General features: G+C 37.4%; 2 protein-coding genes across 7 annotated transcripts in view; one reads left to right on the forward strand and one right to left on the reverse strand.

Moving 5' to 3' along the window:
* The window catches only part of LOC148821813 (DNA repair protein Ku80-like), a 27,864-nt gene extending 12,269 nt beyond the window's left edge, over positions 1–15,595 (forward strand). For 3 of the 4 annotated variants that reach the window (XM_088930021.1, XM_088930023.1, XM_088930024.1), the window contains 10 exons: positions 1,600–1,690; positions 5,112–5,239; positions 7,607–7,797; positions 7,924–8,014; positions 8,610–8,679; positions 10,095–10,204; positions 10,847–10,943; positions 11,575–11,642; positions 14,645–14,719; positions 15,097–15,595. In XM_088930021.1, coding sequence (XP_088786147.1) covers positions 1,600–1,690; positions 5,112–5,239; positions 7,607–7,797; positions 7,924–8,014; positions 8,610–8,679; positions 10,095–10,204; positions 10,847–10,943; positions 11,575–11,642; positions 14,645–14,719; positions 15,097–15,111 — 936 coding nt within the window. In that variant the 3' untranslated portion in view covers positions 15,112–15,595. Of the gene's footprint in view, positions 1–1,599; positions 1,691–5,111; positions 5,240–7,606; positions 7,798–7,923; positions 8,015–8,609; positions 8,680–10,094; positions 10,205–10,846; positions 10,944–11,574; positions 11,643–14,644; positions 15,037–15,096 lie in introns of those variants that run through there. The other variant, XM_088930020.1, reaches the window with a different exon arrangement.
* Positions 13,560–21,219, reverse strand: part of LOC148821814 (D-serine dehydratase) — a 19,235-nt gene continuing 11,575 nt past the window's right edge. For all 3 annotated transcript variants that reach the window (XM_088930027.1, XM_088930025.1, XM_088930026.1), the window contains exons 8-9: positions 20,326–20,431; positions 13,560–18,843 (exon numbers count right to left, since the gene is read on the reverse strand). In XM_088930027.1, the coding sequence (XP_088786153.1) occupies positions 18,754–18,843; positions 20,326–20,431 (196 nt within the window). In that variant the 3' untranslated portion in view covers positions 13,560–18,753. The remainder of the gene's footprint in view (positions 18,844–20,325; positions 20,432–21,219) is intronic.

Raw genomic sequence — 21,219 nt, forward strand, 5'->3', positions numbered from 1 at the left:
ATCACAGGAAGTCGGATACACAGATACACTGACACATTAGCGCACACGCCTATGAACGGCAGTTTGATGTATATTGTAGAAATATACTGTATATGCAGTATGAGATCGTATGGTTTCAAAGCCACTACATCAATACAGTATCCAAAGTATCCAAATTTAAAGTTAAATTACTCATTGATGAAATTTATATTAAGACAAAATATAGATGTTCTTAATGTGAATGTAAACCAGTGAAAGAGGCACATCCCATTCACAACAAGCTATAATAGTGGGCTATTTTTATAGATCCGGCTATGCAAGAAACAAACTGAAAGTAATGCGCTGATCGGGCTTTGAACCGCCTGGGTGCAGCGCGCTACTTTACAGTCCATGAGCGTTCTATTGTCCATTGCCACTATAAGGACAATAAAAGTTTTTGTTAAGAAAACAAATGTCAAAATGTTTCCAAAACAACCACTTGTGATATTTTAGCTGCTTAGTTACACGATTCCATACTAATTTTATTATCAAGTGGTATTAAATCAGTACAACCTTTTTTTTTACAATAACAGCAAGTGGTATTCTTACTAGGTATTCTTAGAAAAGGATAAAACATACAGTAACTTTTTATGAAGTGCAGTATATAAACTGTAAAATGCCTGAACAAGCACGTTGGAACCATAATGCACCATAAGTTATCATGTTAAAGACTTTGATGCATAAAATATTTATGAAGAGGGTGGAATACTGTTGTGTACGTTTTCATATTTAGCCATCACTACCATCTACTGTGTGTACAGTAGGTATGTATTACATTACAGTATTGTTATTTACCCTTGGATTTTCTCTATGTGGATGTAAGCATGAAAGAGGCACATCACATTCACAAGCTCCAGTATAATAACAGTTTAAAATTAATAAGAGTCTAAACAGTGTACAATTTAAATTCTATCATTGGAAAAAGATTGTTCCTCAACAACAAGCTGGATTCGAAACCAGGCGTTTTCTGATGCCAGCCCAAATGCTCCACACACCATGATCAGCTTTCACAGCTCCACCTGGGCGTTTTACAAAGTAGCGCACTCACTTGACTGAAAATTTCTAAAATGCTGCGGTCTGCCACAATCTGCCGCAGTCTCGTGCAGTCTCACGCAGTGGCTGGACTGCAAACTACTGCAGCATCCCTCGCGCATTCTGAATTGCTGGTTATAGCTCTTTCCTGGACCCCACACAAAGCGCTTTAGAGGTAGTGGAGACTTCCCTCTACCACCACCAATGTGCAGCCCCACCTGGATGATATGACGTCAGCCATAGTGCACCAGTTTGCTCACCACACAACAACTATCAGTGGGGAGGAGAACAGAGTGATGAAGTCAATTCATAGATGGGGATTATTCGGAGGCCATTGGGAAATTTGGCCAGGACACCAGGGTAACACCGCTACTATTTTTGAGAAATGCCCTGGGAGTGAGGACCACAATTTTATGTCTCATCCACACATCTGGACCAGAAGTGCTGTTACTGTACCATTAGCTACAATAAATGTGATGTGCTTTGATATCCTTTGTCATGGCTGTTGTTTAACATGGTGCTGCTTGTTGCATCTCTCTGTTTTCTCAGTGCCTGATGTATGTCCAACTGCCATATATGGAGGATCTCCGGCAGTTTATTTTCCCATCTCTAGAGAACAGCAAGAAGTTTGCTCTATCAGGTATTAACCTTAGACCAGTGGTTTTCAAGCAGAAGTACACAGGACAACTGTTATGACCTCAGGTGTCTAGGGGTAAAGGTGTGTAACATTTAGGATGGGTTTGGATGCAGGTGGGTTTCTGGTGAGGGACTTAGGAAGCGTGACAACAAAAGTTTGTGCAAAAGTGATTTATTTTAAAAAAGTGAATAAGTGACTGGTATGTAAACAGAACACAATAACACACAGGGAAAATGAACTTGAGCAGTTCCAAAGGAAAGAAAATAACAAAACTAAACGGTTGTTCTAACTAATACAATGAGGTCTAACCTAACTAACCAAAACTAACCCAAACAAACAAAAATAAAAGGGTCTTCGGTGTCTTCATGCACCCTAACTTCCCTACACTGAACTACCCAGAACCAAAATACACAAGTGGCACACGCCTCTAACCTAGTGTGTCTAGACAGAAAACAATCCTACGAGTGAAATATATATCCGATGATCTTACCTATTACCTTTTCCCCAAGTGTACAACAAGTTCACAGTTAAACACAAACATGGGTGAGCAAATTGCACAATGGAGGAAAACAGGTAATACGTGAATACACAATACACAATCCAGGAACGGGGTATAATGAAAACAAATAAGGAGTAATAAGCAAGGTAATATAAGCACAAACACAAACTAAATAAGCAAAAACAAAGCCGAACATAGCAAAACAAGCAAAAGCACGAGCAATGAAGATTTGTAAGTTGAGCCGGAGCTCCCGAGGTCGGAACTTCTTCGGTATTGAAACTGTAGATCTTGGGTTCTGATTGGCCTGGAGTACAGATGATAATGACTTCACAACTGCAGCAGTGGTGTAGTGATGGACCAATGGGGGGGGGGTTACCTGAATACAGGAAGTGAAAAAACCAAAACAAAAACACGGACACGCACGGGGACGTAACAACAACTCAGTACTGCCAAAATGAAAACATATTAAAAATAATAAATATCTAATAGAATGTATAGAAACCGCTAGCATATCTCGTGAAACAAAATTAAATGAAAAAGTTAAACAGTGAGTAATTAAGGTAAAGGGGATGTGAAAAAGTAAGTGAAACCTTATCTCAGTTAAGGGAATAATAATTAATAATAATAATAATAATAATAATTGCTTACACTTATATAGCATTTTTCTGGACACTCCACTCAAAGCGCTTTACAGGTAATGGGGACTCCCCTCCACCACCACCAATGTGCAGCATCCACCTGGATGATGCGACGGCAGCCATAGTGGGCCAGAACGCTCACCACACATCAGCTATCAGTGGGGAGGAGAGCAGAGTAATGAAGCCAATTCATAGATGGGGATTATTAGGAGGCCATGATTGGTAAGGGCCAATGGGAAATTTGGCCAGGACGCCGGGGTTACACCCCTAATCTTTTCAAGAAACGCCGTGGGATTTTTAATGACCGCAGGGAGTCAGGACCTCGGTTTTACGTCTCATCCGAAGGACGGCGCTTGTTTGCGGTATAGTGTCCCTGTCACTATACTGGGGCATTAGGACCCACATGGTGAGTGCCCCCTGCTGGCCCCACTAACACTTCTTCCAGCAGCAACCTTAGTTTTTCCCAAGAGGTCTCCCATCCAGGTACTGACCAGGCTCACACCTGCTTAGCTTCAGTGGGTTGCCAGTTGTGAGTTGCAGGGTGATATTGCTGCTAATTAGAATGAGATGTTTAAGGTAGGTCTTGGGGTCTGTGTTTGGAAGGCCCCACCCTATGTAAAAATCAGAGACATTGTGAGTTTCACCTTCATCATACGGATGTGTGGAAACAAGTAATACCATGATCTAACTAAATCTCTGAGTTAAAAAAGAGTTATTGATGCTCATCATTCCAGAAGTGCTTACTAAAATCATATCTAAGGATCTGGGGCTCCACCAATCCATTCTCAGTGTACAAATGTAGACGGTTTAAGACCATTTATCAATCTCTTGAGAGTGGTTGTCCTAGCAAAATCTCTACTAGAACAAACTGGAAATTCATCAAGGAAGTTACAACTCCAGAGCAACATCCAAGGAACTGCAGGAACTACTCTCACCTTTGGCTAATGTGACTATTCATGACTCAACTTTTGTCAGAAATCAACTGGAAAAATGGTGTTAATGGAAGCATAGTATGGAGAAAACCACTGCTGTCCAAAAATAGCAATGCTACCCATCTGAAGTACATCAAGGAGTGCACAGATGATCCACAAGGCTTCTGTATCTGTGTTCTCTGGACAGACCATCATCCCACCCATCAAGCACAGCGGGAAGAATGTGAAGGTTTGGGGCTGCTTTGCTGTCTCAGGACCTGGATGGCTGAGCATCACTGACACAACTAGGAATTCTGCATTGTATCAGGAGATTCCAGAAGAAAATGTCTGGCCTTCTCTCTGTGACTTGAAGCTGAATGGAAAGTGAGTCTTGCAGGAAGATGGTGAACCTAAACATACAAGTAGACCTACAAAAGAAATTCCAGGTTTTACATGGCCTAGTCAGAGTCCAGAACTAAACCCTATCAAAATATTGTGGCAGGACTTGAAGCGAGCTGTCTATGCCTCAAATGTCATGGAGTTGAAGGAGTTCAGTAAGGTGGGATTGTTTAAAATTCCTTTAAGCCAAGGGATTGTGAGAGACTGATAACTGGTCAAGGTGGAGCCACCAGCTACTGAATCTAAACATTTACATACTTTGTCACATATATTGAATGTTTCATCATTTAAAGATAAATTACATTGCTTTTGTCAGTTGTTTCATCAGGTTATCTGTTACTAGGACTAAGAATACGATCTAAAAACATTTTACGTTTTAAATATGTAAAATATGTGGAAGTCATAAGACAATCACAGTTTTTTTCCCAGCACTATACCTCAATACAATGATAGTGTTTTACATGAACAAAAATGATTTAAAAAAAGAATTGGGCTATTTTGTCTTTAATTTTGATGAGGTGATGAGGATCTATTGAAGAAAATAATATAATGGGATTGTGTCTACTTGATCTGAAATTCTGGGACAAAATGGGTACAGCTTTAATAAACAATTGAAAACCCTTGCCTTTGAAAGCTTTGGATTGCTTTAAGTACACTGGACATTATCAAAGTTAATGGGGAAAAATGTCTGGTCCAGTAAACATCTATCTAAATCTTTATGGAAATAAGTTTTTCAGTAACTTTCCATACCATTCCGTACCAGCGCAATGTCCTAGCACTTTATTTATGCTGCACTTTTTAAGCTGTTTTTTATGCTACTGGTATATACACCTTTTGCATCTTGACCAGATGTGATTGTAAGTCACTGTGTATAGAAGTGACTGACAAATTAATGTGAATGAATGATGTAAAAAAATATGGTATTTTTCATTCTTGGCTTAGTTCATCTTCATGTTTCTTACATTTTTTGTTTTCAGAGGAGCAGCTGTCTGCTGTGGATTCGTTGATTGACTCCATGATGTTGGTGGAGGAAGAAGATGGGGAGACAGCAGACCTTTTTAAAGTCAGCAAAATGGCAAATCCACAATTCCAGAGACTCTTCCAGGTACACCTTTAAATCCCTAATTTTGTGGAAGCTGCTGGGGGGAATTAAATGTGACCAGCTGTTGAGAGGGATGTTACAACCTTGGACCTACGATACAATTGAGTTCTTTTCAGATGAATGGTATTATTTAGTAATACATATGATTTTAGGGATAATTAACACAGTCATGCCCAGGTTTGTACATTGGTAACATATGAATATGTAATTCATAAATTATTCCAAATTTTGACAACCTAGAGCTGAATTTTAATCACATCACAAAATACAAGACATCTTTATTTTGATTGTATAACCCTGATAGGGGTGATGTCATTGAGGCTGAGTATAAGTTGTATCACAGTAGAAAAATGTATTGCTTTAATAGTTTCTATACATATAACAACATAATATTAAATATTGATTCAATATTAATATTACATACTTGTCAGCCTTCCTAATATTTTAACATGATTCAAGTGTTTTCCAGAAATTGCATTCTGGAGGGAAATTTGAAATTAATCTAAACATAAGCCTGTCATTACAGGGGTTTAAGACTCTTGCTTTTCCTGACAGGACCAAACTGCTTCATAGACTGTGACATTGATGTATAGACCACATACAGTATAATATTGTTGATTCCTATATATGGATAGATTTGTGGTGTCTGTACTGGAGGTCACAAGTTCATATTCCATGAGGCAGTTAGGTCCTTTAAAGGGAAACCACAGTGCTATTTTTATATTCTGGGGCATTGATGAGTGCATTTCAAGTTTGAAAAAGTAAATTGTACACAGTAATATCTAAAATCTACATCGCAGATAGATAATTTCCAGGTATGCATATTCAGAATGAGGCAACAAAACTTCCGGTGATGTGAAGTGGTCTTATTACATTGTAAATTAGGAGGCTTGTGACTACATCTCTTTTAATCCAATAAAAATATTGCACTCGACTTTGAGATGGTTTTGCCGACAAATGCAACTTACTTGTTAACTCTGCATGCAGATGACTTTGTAACATTTCTGCAGTGAAATGTCTGCAGAACAGCTTTCGCATTGCGTTAGTCTTTACAGTGACTAGTGAGGAGGAAGGGCTGCTTCACATTGCAATTCGTGTAAACTCTTGCTCTCGCCTGTGGCGAGTCCAGAGCTTTTTGTCAACATGGCAACTATCCAGTACTTTCACAAAGTTCCTGATTTTGAGCTTGATTCGGAATTTGCAACAAGTTTCTAGCCGACTGTGATCGGGATTCCCCAGCTGTGTGTTGAGGCCAGAGGTCTATCAGCTCTCAGTGACACAGCAAATACCGTGTGTGGTTGCAGCATTCAGGCCATTGAGGCAAGACCTGAAAACACAGGTGGTTATTCCAAATTGGGTGGGTTTATAAAGGAATTAATTGGAAATCAAAAGTCATCAAAATGACACGTTCATGTTTAAAATTATAACTTTAATTAATAATAATTATAATGCATTTATCATTAATAAAAAAGAATAGTAGTTATTTCAATTTATTTTAATAGTTCCTAATATTTATTTAAATGTAAAATGTGCCTCCAGAGTGTAAATATTTGGATGATGGTTGAACCTTAAATCATTAGAGGATGTAAACAAGTAAGAAAATGCATTTAGTTTTGATTTGATTTAATATTACATTGATAATTTATGTTGTTAATATTGATATATTAAAATTTAGTGTTTTGCTCAACACTATCATGAGGCTGCTAGCTGTAATTAGTACTAGTAAAATAAAAATCGACATGCAAGAGCCGTGTTACAAATGATAATTATTCCAAACAGAAAGCAGAGTGGTGCACTGCTGTCTTGCAGTGCTCCAGCCCTGGGTTTAATTTCAGACCTGGGGTGCTATCTATGTGAAGTTTGTATGTTCTCCCCGTGTTTGCATGAGTTTCCTCCAGGTGCTTCAGTTTCCTCCCACAGTCCAAAGACATTCTGGGAAAATTGGCCCTGGTGTGAGTGTGTGTGTTTATATCATTTTGGGCCCTGAGATAGACTGATGTCACGTCCAAGGTACATCGTGCCTTGCTCCCCCTGATGCTTGCGGGATGGGCTCCAGCTCCACTACGACCCTATACTGGATGAAGTGGTTAGGAAATTAATGGAATGGTGAATCCACAGCAGTTGTTTAAAAACATGTTCTAGTGAAATAAATGCATTTTCCTGACCTGAAGATTGAAAATGTAAATGTTTTTCCGCATAGAATTAATATCTAAATGTTCAGAAATGTCAGTTGTCAGTATTCAGATTTTCCACACCTCCTCCTTTCTTTCTCCATCTCGGCCTCTGCTGCTTCTCTGCTTCCTCTGTCTCTCTCTCTTCACCTTTTCCTCTGTCACCTCTCTACCTTGGCCCTTTCCACTCTTTCCCCAGTGTCTGCACCACCGGGCCGTCAACCCCTCTGCTCCGCTGCCCCCTGTGGAACCCTGGCTGCAGGAGGTGCTGGAGAGACCCAAGGCTGTGACCGCTCGCTGCCAGGCCCCTCTGAAGGAGCTGCAAGGCTGCTTCCCACTCAAGGAGGCCATCCGCAAGAAGGAGACCAAGACCAGTGCAGATATATTTGGGTACAAGTCACCAGCCTGTTAGATGGCATATCATACAGATAGTCCTGTCCCATTTCTGAGATGTTCATGCTGTGTGTTCGTGGTATTTTACATTTTCTGATGTTAACACAATATTCAATCCTATAGTAATGAAGAGGAGCCTGACTCCAAGAAGCCAAAACTAGAGAAGGATGAAGAATTCAAACTAACTGAAATATCAGATGGAACTATTACTGCTGTAAGTAGGAAGAACACTGGTTCTTACACTACAGTGGTTTCTAAACAAACAATAATGAATTTTATCCTATGTTGCCATTGCCCGTAGATACCGAAACACCCTCTGAACTTTCTAATAGCACTGAGTAACTCAGCTATGGTAACTCAGCTATGAGGCCGGTGGAAATGAGCAGCGGTTTAAATCTACAGCTACACACCTGTACCTAGGGCTCAGTAAGGTGGTTTAGAGGAGATGCTGATAGAGAGATTTAAATAATAATAATAATAATAATAATAATTGCTTACACTTATATAGTGCTTTTCTGGACACTCCACTCAAAGTGCTTTACAGGTAATGGGGACTCCCCTCCACCACCACCAATGTGTAGCATCCACCACCATAAATAAACTCACATGCTTTATTCTCCTCTAATGCAAAACAGTTGGCAAATAGCATTGCAAGTATAATTAATAGCAAGACATTGAGAATGTGATGCAGAGCCAGAAAGAAAACATTTGTAAAAGAAGAACAGACCGATTGTGTACAGATGTGTTAGAGAAGAGTGATGAGGAATTATCCTGTCTCTTACTGATTCCTATTCTCTTGCTGTGCTCAGGTTGGCAGTGTAGATCCAGCCCGGGACTTCTGTTTCCTTGTCTGCCAGAAGAGCCTTCCCTTTCGCCAGGGTGAGAAACAGTTTAATGGACTAATGGACAATGTTTAATGGTTTTAATGATCTTAATAACTTAATAACTAATAACTATTAAGTTATTAATAACAAAATAACTAAACTGTTGTCTCCTAAAGCAGTAGCCTGAAAATGGGCTGGATTTATTCTAAAAAATACGAATTGCATTTACAAAAAACAAAGACAGTACAGTAATGTGCACTAAGATGAGACAAATATGTAAGTAATTTCAGTAAAATGCAAAAATGATAAAACATCTTTTGTAAAACATACCCTTAAATAGATCTTAAATGTATTAATATCTGGGGTACCTTAAAGGGGTAGGTGAATTGCTTATGATGGGTGTTTTTGTTTGGTATGCTTTAGCAAATTTGAAAAATACACTAAAATGCTAACAACGTAAAAAAATGCACAAAAAATAAAACAAGGTAAAAATAAAGACTACAAAGGATACAAATTCAGGAATATCAATGGTGCCCCATTGGGGTAAGTTAGTAGCTTGTGATGCTTGTGAGGTTGTATATTTATGGTTAAAAGGCAAATGAACAATTTCCATTGAATGTGTTGATTGCAATTTCAAAAATCAAAAGTCAAAAGATCCAAAAAGTATATATATATATTTTTGGGGTTGAAAAACATAATTTGTGATTTAACAGACATTCGGCATTACATTTACCCTTTCCACTGTATTAGTCTATTTAACCAAGGATTAATTGTACCGGAGTGCTTGGACATGATGTTGCAGACAGGAACATATATGGAGGGCAGTTGGTCCATGTTGCCTGTTTTGCATTTGGTAGCTAATTGATCTGAAGATCTCTTCCAGACTTTTTCTTGATATAAACCAGGGTTTATGACCCAACAACATGGCTGAGTAGACTGTTGCATTCTGCAAAGCAGTTCTTCCTGTTCTGAGTTAAATGCCCTTCCACATGCTGCCTGTTCTGGTGAAGAATTTTACAGGCTGTAAAGAATCTACAGCACTAAAAGCCAACAGTATAGTGTTTAGGCTGAAAAATCTACAGAAAGTATAAGACAATAAAGATATTAATTATAGAGACACAAGACTACAGATTACAGATCTCTTTTGGGTATAGTTGAGAGAAAAATGACAGAGCAGGACTACTGTGGAGAGTCCAACTTTATTGTCAGAATATTCAATGCTATAGGGGGCTGCACATAAGAAAAACAAAATATTACCAATATTGCAAGAAAAAGTTTGTGATCCCTTTGGAATTACCTGGACGTCTGCATTAATTACTCATAAAAATGTGGTCTGATCTTCAAGTTTGACTCTCAACTGGCCTATCAGATGAAAATAAAGGAATAAAAAACATTCCCTGTTTAAAGATAGGATGATTGATCTGTGAAAAGAGTGATGATCTTTTTCTTTTGGCTTGATATTTTCTGCAGTGTGTGAGCAATTGACGCACAGGATTGAGCAGCTGCTGGGCAATAAGAGCACCCAGCTTTACTTGAAGAGTTTTTCCTGTATCCAGGCCTTCAGAGAGCAGTCTATCCAGGTAATCATGGTACAGAATTGTAATTGACCATCAGCGGAATACAGGAGCTCATTCTAATAGGACCATCATTTCATCATCCTAAATTGTTGTGTTGTCACATTTTGATGGTGCTAGTATATAATATGTGTTTGTTAAATACCAGACCTTAAAATCTTATTCCTTTTCACAATTATGGGATTTGCAGGTGTTTATTGCTTGATTGTCTAACCAGGTCATTTAATTTTTACAAGACGTTTCTAATAAAGGATCTGCAGTATAATGGACTGGATGATCTAGTCTTAATCAGCCTGTGGAAGAGAAATTGATAGGCGAGAATCAATAAGTTCTATATCTATACTCTGCTGAAGTTGAAGTTGATGCCAGCTGCTTGATCCTTATTTTGAGAATCCTATATCCTATATGAGTTTCCTATATTCAACAAACTACTTTTTTACAGTGAGAACAGAGATGTCAGTTTAGAAGATGTTTGCTGAGCAGTTTCAGAATGTGGCAGAAGACACTGAGAAAAAGAAACAATAGCAGAGAATGGACATCACATACTAACATGATGTAAAAAAATGAGAAAGAAATAGTAGATGCTGCAAAACATCTCTGTCCTGGGTGTGTGTGTCCTCTGATTGACAGCAAAGTATAATCTGACAGGTTGGGGAGCCCACTATCTATAATGACTATCTGCAGTCCCTGAAGAGAAGCATCCAAGATAGAGGCCTTCAAGGCTTTTGGGAGCTGCTGGTTAAAGGTAGGGAACTTGTGGGATATTTGGGATAATCTGCAGTAACTGAGTGAAGAGCACCATCATTATGAAAAGAGCTGTGTTTGGCAATGTTTGCATGGGAGCAACTAGATCATGCAAGCAAAGCAATATTCTGCAAGCCCGTCTATATTCTATGGGTGACAGGGCCTTCTCCTGTTATGCCTCCAAGCTCTGGAACTCTGTCCCCAAGGATATCAGAGTCACCTTCTCTAAACTCCTTCAAATCCAGACTCAAAATCTTCTTCTTTAGAAGAGCCTTTACTTAACTGGTTCCATTCTTTACCCCTCTGCTCCTACTATACTGTACTTAGTATAACCATCCACAGTCTCCTCTGTGTATTGTAATTGTATTTTATCTTGTGTATTCTTATTTATTGTTGTCATTCTGTAAAGTGCTTTGAGAAGCCACCTTCTCCTTAAAAGGTGCCATATAAAATAGTTTATTATTATAATATTAATTGATAAAAACACTAAATTTTATATTAATATATTAACATTCAGTTATCAAATGGAACAGTCTGTCCTATTTCATGTCTTGTACCCATTTTTTGTTTTACTTTGCCAGTAGAGGAAACATTGATTTCACTCTTTAGAACTCCAATATGCTTATTTGCAGATAATATCTCCCTGATCAGCAAAGATGAGGTGGAATGCAGTGCAGTATCAAGAGCAGAAGCTGATCAGGTACCAAACAAATTTTCATTCTGCTGTAAATGTATTATCTTCTCATCTTGAACAATGTCATTTCTACAGTAGTTTGTTAAATAGTACTTGTTTCAAGGAGGTGCCAAGTACATAAAGTCTACAAATAAAAAGAGACTATTTGGCCCATCTAGGTTATTTGCTTAGCAGTAGCTAACTGATCTCTGAATCAAATCTAGATATATTGGATGACAGCATATTGATTTTAACAACATGGCTAGGTAGTTCATTATAAACTCCTACAACCCTTTGTGCAAACAACTGCCTCCTTTCTCCATGCTGGGGTAATCCATTACAATTACTAGTTAGGTGTGTAAGACATTTTTTTAAATAAGCAAATTGGAGAATTATATGGAGTGCATTATAGATAAAGTTTTACTTTACATATTCACCATATACAGTACACATAGATCACAATAACTGATGACATTTTACAATTTTCCCCTAACTTCTTGTTAATTTTAAAAGTAATCCCTTGTAACTTGTAACTATAACTAAATATGTTTTAAAAGTACATTTCATCCTACCAAGGGGCAGCTGAGATTTTTACTGAATGACCTAATTTAAGACCCAGGCTGTGAGGGATTTCTATTAATCCGTAGTATTCTGTACAGCTTCAGATAAGTTTTTAAATCTCTTTGGTTAATGCAAAAGAAATCTTAACTGTGATTAGCTGGGATGAATGAGTGTTTGATAAACGCAGAAGTGAGATAATTAGATGAGAGATGACTATCCAGCATTTATTACTCTTAATAAACTTGAATAACATTGGAGATGGAGGGTTCTAATATTTGTATCTGTGATGGTGTATGCTATTCTTCAAACTTTTTGGTCGATGTGACAACATTTTGGTATGTGAAGTGATTCACAATTGTGAAAGCATGGTTGTAAATAGCAGGTCCAATCAATCTTTATTTTCTATAATGGCCTTTGCAACAGTTTGCCACAGAGAACTTTATAGAATCACATGGTAATTGACAATATTGTACAGCAACAGTAGACCATGTGGACACTTGGAAGACAAATAAACATCTTGAGGTACCTAATTAATTTTAAAATTAGGTTAACTTTTTTCAGCATCAAGGGTGACAATAGTTAAATACAATTGTTAGAGCAAATGCACGTATTAGTTTATTTTCTGTCCTATGTTGAAATATTGTCTGGAGTTGTGTGAATCAAGCAACTTAATACACTAGCACAATACATTTTATATTTTATATTGAGGCTGAACCTGTAACAATTTATATATGGAAGTCGTTCTTTCTTAAAAGTGTAATCTGTGTTTTGTATTAATTGTCATACATTTTTGATGTCAGAAGGGCAGGTTATTTACGGCTGAATGGGGCTTGATAGACAAATATAGCTGCATGTCATAAGCATAAGTGAAAATTTGCATGTTTCAGGATGATGTCCCCTAGAGAGAACATAGAGAATAAAGAGAACATTGTGTAAGTCCAACAGTAGAGCCTTTTGGAACTCCACATGTAACTTGATAAAAAAGAGTGTCTATCATTTATCTGAATGCATGGGGATATGTTTATTAGGACAAGGCTAGAGAGGCTGTTAGCATTTCTAAATGATTATTTGATGGACAGTGGTGTCAAAGGGGTAGCTTGAAGGCAGAAAAAGTACTATAGTCCTGTAGACAGCTATGAGTTGGACTGAAAGTTGGCATTTAAGCTGAAGCTTGTGCATGTATTGGTACAAATGGGGGGTTATGAAAATTAAAGAATAGAAAATGACAGAGCAGATAAATCAATAAGTAAAATAAATGATCATAACATCTAAATACTAAGGATTTTGCTAAGAATATACCTGAACAGTTGGTGTAGTTAGAATCATGTGAGTTCTTTGTTGTTTGGTACAACTTTGGTGAAAAGAGTAACAATTCAGGCACACTTGGTTAAACAAATATTTATTAAAAGTGACAATACAAACTAAACTACATACAACTAAACAAACACAACACAAGTTACTCTTTACAAGTTTGCAGAAAAGGTGTTCCAGAGACCTATATGTAAAACCACCCAGAAGAACCCCAGACTGCTCCAAGTATACAAACTCAATGCCTGCAAAGGCCCCAAAGAAGACATAAGAACATGAATGACTTGAATGTTCCTCTAGGTCTGTAGAACAGGTCCCATTTTTCACAAGAAAAGAGAACAGCCTTTGAGGTTATGACTTTTGAGTTATTTTTAATAATGATAATCATCATCATAATAATTAATTCCTTACACTTATATAGCACTTTTCTGGACACTCCACTCAAAGCGCTTCGCAGATAATGGGGATTCCCCTCCACTACATATCAGCTATCAGTGGGGAGGAGAACAGAATTATGAAGCCAATTCATAGATGGGGATTATTAGGATGCCATGATTGGTAAAGGCCAATGAGAAATTTGGCCATGATACTGGGGTAACACCCTTACTCTTTTCGAGAAATGCCCTGGGATTTTGAATGACTATGGAGAGTCAGGACCTCACTTTTACATCTCATCTGAAGGATGGTGCCTTTTTATAGTATAGTAAAAAGTCACTATACAGGGATTTTAGGGCCCACACAGACTATAGGGTGTGTGCACCATACTGGCCCCACTTCCAGCAGCAACCTTAGTTTTTCCCCGGATGTTTTTCCCCACACCTGCGTAGCTTCAGTGGGGTGTCCGTTGCGAGTTGCAGGGCTATTTGGCTGCTGGCCATATCAAAGATAAATTGAGTGTACATTAAAAAGTTCTTTGTTGCTGCTTGGTAACCAACAGTTATAGTAAAAAAAGCTTTAGAGAAGACAGACAGCAGACTGAATGTAAAGATATATAGTGTTACAGCACATCCTGTTTTTATAATGCTGTTCTTTCACTACCATTCTTACTGTTTTTCTCACACTACAAGCTGTACCAGCAGTACACTGAAAACTTCAGGGAAAAAAAGCAAAACAGAAATGCAGTCCTGATAGCTCATCTTGTTTTGTTTTTAACCTCACAGTTCTTGGCAGCAGAGGAGAAGCCAGCTCTGGAAACAGGGCCTACTGCTGATGAAGAAGGAGATGTGGATGATTTGGTGAGTAGAAAGTTCTGTGAAGTATTCTTCTGTGCCTCTTCTCTGCCTTAATGACTATGTTTTGTTTAATAATTGCTGTCATTCTTTAGTGCTCGGTTTCTTCTTTTAGCGCTGTACTCGATCTGTGCTGGAGTTAAGCTACATGTCATTAGTTCCTCTGCGGTTTGTGAAGAAAGTAATTGAACAACTAACATATCATACTTTTATGCTCTTTGAAAGGGCATTTGATTAGTATTTTCATACATTTAAAGTCTGCAAAAACAAATTCAGTCCTTTGTTGTACTGTGCTGTCCAGATGAGCAGAAAATTATTTCTATTTTCAAATCTGGACAGAGTGGAGGGGTATCTTGTTCTGATGTGCTCCTCTGTCTCCACAGCTGGACATGATGTGAGCCAGAGAGCGATCTGAAGAGATGGGCCCCCAGACCTGCTGTCATTAAATGGTTTTCTAATGTCTGCTTTTCCTGTACTTTCCTACAGCTTTCTCATTTGAAGGTTTCATATCTATAGTTCTGCTGAAATTTAGAGAAATTACAAACACTTTAAACGCTATTTAAAGTATTCAGTGATGGTACATTAAATAATAAAGAGTGTATCCCCATGAACAAGAAGGATTAAAATAATTTCTAGAATGAATTTCAACTGGCATATTTCTCTGTAGATAGCAGGACTATAAGAAACTTTTGGAAGCAGAACCCTTTCTTGCTTCACTCTTTATTTTCCTTAAATGTTTAGTTGGGTGAATTTGTATGTAAATCTTGTAATTTTAGTTATTGACGGTGAAAGTTTTCAATAACTTTCAATAGCATTGTTGGTTTAAACAATCAAATGAGTTGTATTTTATCTGAGTTAATAAAGATTTTTTTTTCACAAAAAGCATTCTCCGTCCCTTATTTGGTGGAACCTGGTTGTTGCAGCAGGTGCCCTGAATTTCCCAAATGAACTACAGCTAGTGGACAGAAAATGAAAACTCCAATGTGATGTCACCAATGTAAAGTTTTGGCCACCACATGTTGCCAGTACAGCTTGTATGCAGTATGTCTCCTGGTGTCTGAATTTCTGCAGGAGCATCATTGACTTTATCCTGGTAGAATCAAATTACACTTGGTTGATTCCTCATCAGCATCATTCAATATCATTAGGTGCCATGCCAGAATATCCCATAAATGCTTGTTAAGGTTCAGCTCTGATTAACAAAGCCTGTAACATATGGATAACATCATCAAACCTATGGTCAACCACACACGTTCTGAGGAGGAGGTGATTATCATTTTGGAAGAAATGCTGCAACATAGCGTGTAAATATTTATTCAGTACCACGAGGTAGCCATTAGCACTGACCACGTCTTCCAAAGGAATGAATACACCCAAACTACACCCATACCCTTCACTGGAAGAACCAAGCACCCAGTGTTGTTGAATTCCTTAAGCTGGCACCTCCTCTGTTTATCACAAGGTGAAGAATGGTTCATCTGACCATATAACATTTCTCCACTGCTTGGTAGTCCATAGTCTGTGCACTTTACACCACTGTACTTGAAAACATGCATTACTAGTTGTGATGAGTGATTTATGCACTGCTAGTTGCACTCCAGATTTAAAATTGTAATTATTGATCTGTACCTTTTTGCTCGTTTTGCTTTCACTTCAAATTAATGTACAGATACCATGTTGTTCATGAAACATCATTAAGTTCAGTTGCTTTGATCACTATACCCACACTATGCCCTAACAATCACCCCTCTCACAAGGTCTCTGCTTGCTGCCATCCAACCAGAATAACAGGCAACCAGGCCAGTCCACTATTTTTATACATGACCCTAAGCATGCTGGATTCAATTAGCCACACCTACAAATATGGCATTCAGGCACATGGCAAAGACCTCACCAGTATATGAAAACCTTAAGTTCTCTTCATTTAAATGTTGTCTGGGTCTTGTTTTATAAAGGTAGTCAAGTATCATGTCTTTATTGTAAGTTTTATCATTTACAAGTTAACATTAAGAGCACACAACAGTCTTTTAGTAAATGAAACCTCTGATTTCATGATACACTAAGAGCAAGCTTCCTAACACAGTTGTTGGGAACTGCTGTGTTGAAGAGATCTAGAAAACTGGCCCTTAAGATTAGACCTTGACATTAGCCTCTTGTGGTGTATTCTCTGTTGTGTTGGGGTTTTGGACTGTTTTTTTGTTCAGGTCCATGTTTGTTGAAACTTTTAAGTGAATTCAACACTAGAATATTCATTAGAACTATAAAAAACAGTCATTCAGCTACAGTGTTAGAGCATGTTGAATTATTTCCTTGAATCAACAGTGAATCCAGGGTTTACAGCAGATTAAACACAGCTGCTGTTTTCATTCCATCCCACCTTCGATAATTGAAGCCTTACTTGATCTGAGAAGTTGCTTCAACTGAATATTTGCATTTTGTTTCTAGTCATAAGTGTGGGATTTGATTTCCCTTAAAAAATACAATGGTTAAAGCTCCAACATTTTTAAGAGCTCAAATTAATCTTAAATCAATGAAGGATTTGATTGTGAAGGCTCATTTGGAATAAAAACCAAATGGTGTGTGGGTCACCAGGACCAGCATTGCGAACCCCTAGTTTAGAGTGTGACTCATAGCAGATAACATACTGTAGCAGACATACTAGACATGCTGGTGTGTCAGTTACAGTTACAAAAGAAAGTAGACATTTTTCAACAGTAATAATAGTAAGTCTATTATATTTATTTAAAGATCCAAGTGCTCATTTTTCAGTCCTCGTTTGGGTTTGCATAGTCATCTGGGTATATAATATAATATTGACTTCAGGACATTAGTACAGTGGCTTTAGTACTATGCTGGACAAGTCACACATCAAACGGCATGATCATCACCTACAGTATTAAGCATAGAAACTTTAAACAATGCACAATATTTAAAAATGTCAAAACAAAGAACTGAAAGTATTAAAGAATATTTGAAAAGGTTAAATATATTGAATTATGTTTCTCTAATTTTAAAAAAAAATAAAAAAGTTAATGTCAGCAAATAATCTAAAAATTAGTACTGTACTAACATTACTAAATTATAATGGCAGAGACCAACATTTACAGGACAGCGAACCACATGGAAAGGGTTCTGTCTGTATGATTTAATGAGAAAGTGAGCCATTATTTTTTAAGATTCAGAATGTTTTTTTTAATGCTTATGTCTTCAAAAACATATTTCTTTTAGCATTAGCTGTAGAAAAAAGACAAGAGAGCATGTTTGAATGCTTGCTTTCTCATGGAATGTCTGTTTAAAATTAAAAGCTATAGTCATCAACAGTCTATATAAAAGTATTAATGTGGTAAAGGGATAAAGTAACTTCCATTTCTATTTTACTAGGCCATTATTGGTCAGGTATTCTTGTGAAGTGTTACAATGTAGAAAAATATTCTTTCACTATTCATTAATCACTGTTTCTTCACCAAAAAGCAATTCTGATTATTATTTTGTTAACACCATGAAATATTAAAAACATTTTTATGGTGTTATAGACCAGCAGTGTTTAGAGTTCACGACTTATGTTTAAGCAGTACATTTCACTCAATGGAAGTGGAAGGCTGTGGGTTCAAATCCATGCTGAGACACTACTGTTGTACTCTTGTTCAAGGTACTTTACCTCAGTTGAGTGAAATATACTGCTGTGTAAATCTGTACAAATGTAAGTTGCTTTGAATAAAATAATCAGACAAAAAATTAGTAAACATAATGCTTTTTAAGAGTAATGCAAGTTTTGTAGTCACAATGTCTGTGTTAGTTCTTAATTACTTTATATTTTAATTAAACTGTAGTGGCGACAGGGACAGTGAGAGGAAGACAACAGAAAAACAGGCAACCAAGTTGTGCCACACAAGTCCCTAAACATAACATGAACTCATCATCATGAGGACATCATGGGTAAAAAGGTTGACAGTTTTGTCATTTACATTTACAAAAAAGATTACTCTTTTATGTTTATCAGCGTTAAGTGGGTCACATGCTTTTCGCACTCTCACATTCATTTACCATCCCCGAACTGGTGTCCATGTGTCCACAATCTTATTCTCTGACTGGACAAAATAGACAGGGTGCATTGCGGCTGTGGCACACGCCTGTAAAGACACACAGAAGTGGAATTATAGTACTAAACGTCACATTAGGTTACGGGTAAGAGAATTCCTAGGCTGAAATTTTCAATATTGCCCAAAAATGGAATATAAATTTACATGAGTTAACAGAAATGTTTAAGCCAAAACAGACGTTCCTTATTTACCATATTCTCCCTGCTAGAAGACTAAATTAAAATTAAGTTTTATTCTAGTAACATAGCACATTAATGTTTTACCAATGAGAATACATTATAATTCAGCCATCCTTAACTAGTTTCTTTCAAGTTGAAAATACTGATTCCATATCACATAGTACAGGAGCCTGACATGCTTCAGTAGTTTCAAAAATGGTATTAGAAATCTGAAAGCTGTAAATATTTACAGTTTTTTAATTGTTTTGGCTTTTATCTTAACTGTAATTCCAAATACACACAGTGTAATACATTTAAAATCAAGAAAGAATAAGATTTGGTATTTTAAGTCCCAAGCAAGTATGGCCAACTAATGGAGACAGGTGTGCTTTTCTTACAGACTTGAAAATCCAAGTGCAGTATCCCTGTAAGGGTTTGGAAAAAGTCGGAGGCAGACGTAGATAGCTGAAGCAAAATGAAGACAGATAGAGATTGTGGAAGCAGAATGGAAAGTGGGTTCAGACAGGACTGGAATGCGAGCACTGTTTTTTTAAGGGCAGGTGTAGACATGGGGCTGTGCTGGTATACGGAAATACTGGCAGGAAATGATGCCACTTGTCTGGTGCTGAGAAAGTAACTGGCTGCTGAGAGGCAGAACAGGTTCAGGATAGAATGCACGCCTTTTGGATGGATTCAAGCAGAGTATCCTTTGGTGACGTGGGTTCGTTTTGCTGAATGCACTACTTACATTGGAAGGTAGCTCAATGACAGGGCACAGTATCAGTGATAGAGCAGGGTTTAGGTATTGTGGGCTGATGGATAAAGTACCTATTAATTGGTTGAAACTGGGGCAATCAGCTCAACAGTTCAAACAGCATTCCTTCTGGTTTCCAAGGAAACTGAGGTCTGCGAGCTTTGGCTCAGGCATAACAGTGTCAACAATAATAATGTTTTCATGTAGCTTTATGTAAAGATATACTTTGTATTGCGCAATGCTATGTGAACTTAATTGTTGTTTCTGTTCACTAGATGCTAAAAGACTCATTTCCTGATACTTTTAAAATTTCATTATATTAAAGTCATAATAACAAGATGATAAACCATGTACCATAATATATTACCATAATGTAACAGAAAAAAAAAACAATTTGCTTTTGACTAAAGTCATAGCTAAAAATAAAATATAGACTTTACCAGGAGCAATCCCAATTAAAAATGCACTAAAAACACAAATAACAGTGTTCATTACGAACTTCAATTATTAATAGTAAACACAAAGCTTAGCTCAGGTCACTGTAAAGCACAAACAAATATTAAAACAAGGGAACAAATATCCTTCTAAAAACACACTTACGTGGTAGGGGATAATATAGAGAAGGCTGCCCAAAGGAAATTTGTCAAAATCCAGTTTCCCAGAGATTGGTTCTATCCTCCCATGCTCCTGGGTCATTGAAAGCAATCTACATAAAATAAAATGAGATGAAATTACCTTCAACTACATAAAAAGCCATTTGGCAACATTGTCAAAGAACAAAGCAGTGTAAGGCGATCTGTAAATTGATCTATACACAGAAAATGCAACAAAATCCAAGAGTCTAGGTTTCAAATCAGTAGCTTATTGGGCACAATGTTATTTAGGAACAAGTAAAAGGTTTATTCCATGTTGAAAAAAGAAGAAAGGAGAAACAATGTTTCAGCTGTGGAGCCTTCTTTGGTTGTGTTTCCTTTCTCTTTTCAGCATGGAATAAACCTTCTGCTTGTTCCTTTGCAGCCTGACACAGCTACCTACTTGAACTACAATGTTATTTACATGAGCACACAAGTTTGTTAACAGCAAGGATAGTACTGTGCCTGGTGATAACTACTGAGTCTAGCTGTTTAAAAAAACATTAGGTGCTCAGTGCTGTGTTTAGAAAAAATAGTGTAATCAATACATAGCTTTATTTTTCACTATGTCTCACTTGAGTAATGAAAAGTGCTAGTTTGCTAACTTTGTTCCTCCTCTATCCTCCCCCATTTTCAAACTGAATTGTCGCACAGTAAAATGAGCTTCACAGGCAAGATCAAAAATGTTTTGAACATTTCGCAGGAGCGATTTCCTAGACTGCCTGAGTACTGTGCCCATAAGAACAAACTGGCCAGCAATGTTATTAAATCGGATCCTACTGTCGTACTATCCAAACATGGCTGCATAACCTACAATCATTTATAACCATTATGTTCTTAGGCAGCTCACAAAATTTGAAAA

Source organism: Atractosteus spatula, chromosome 13 (genome assembly GCF_055471065.1).
Source record: "Atractosteus spatula isolate fAtrSpa1 chromosome 13, fAtrSpa1.hap1, whole genome shotgun sequence".
Taxonomy (NCBI): Eukaryota; Metazoa; Chordata; class Actinopteri; order Semionotiformes; family Lepisosteidae; genus Atractosteus; species Atractosteus spatula.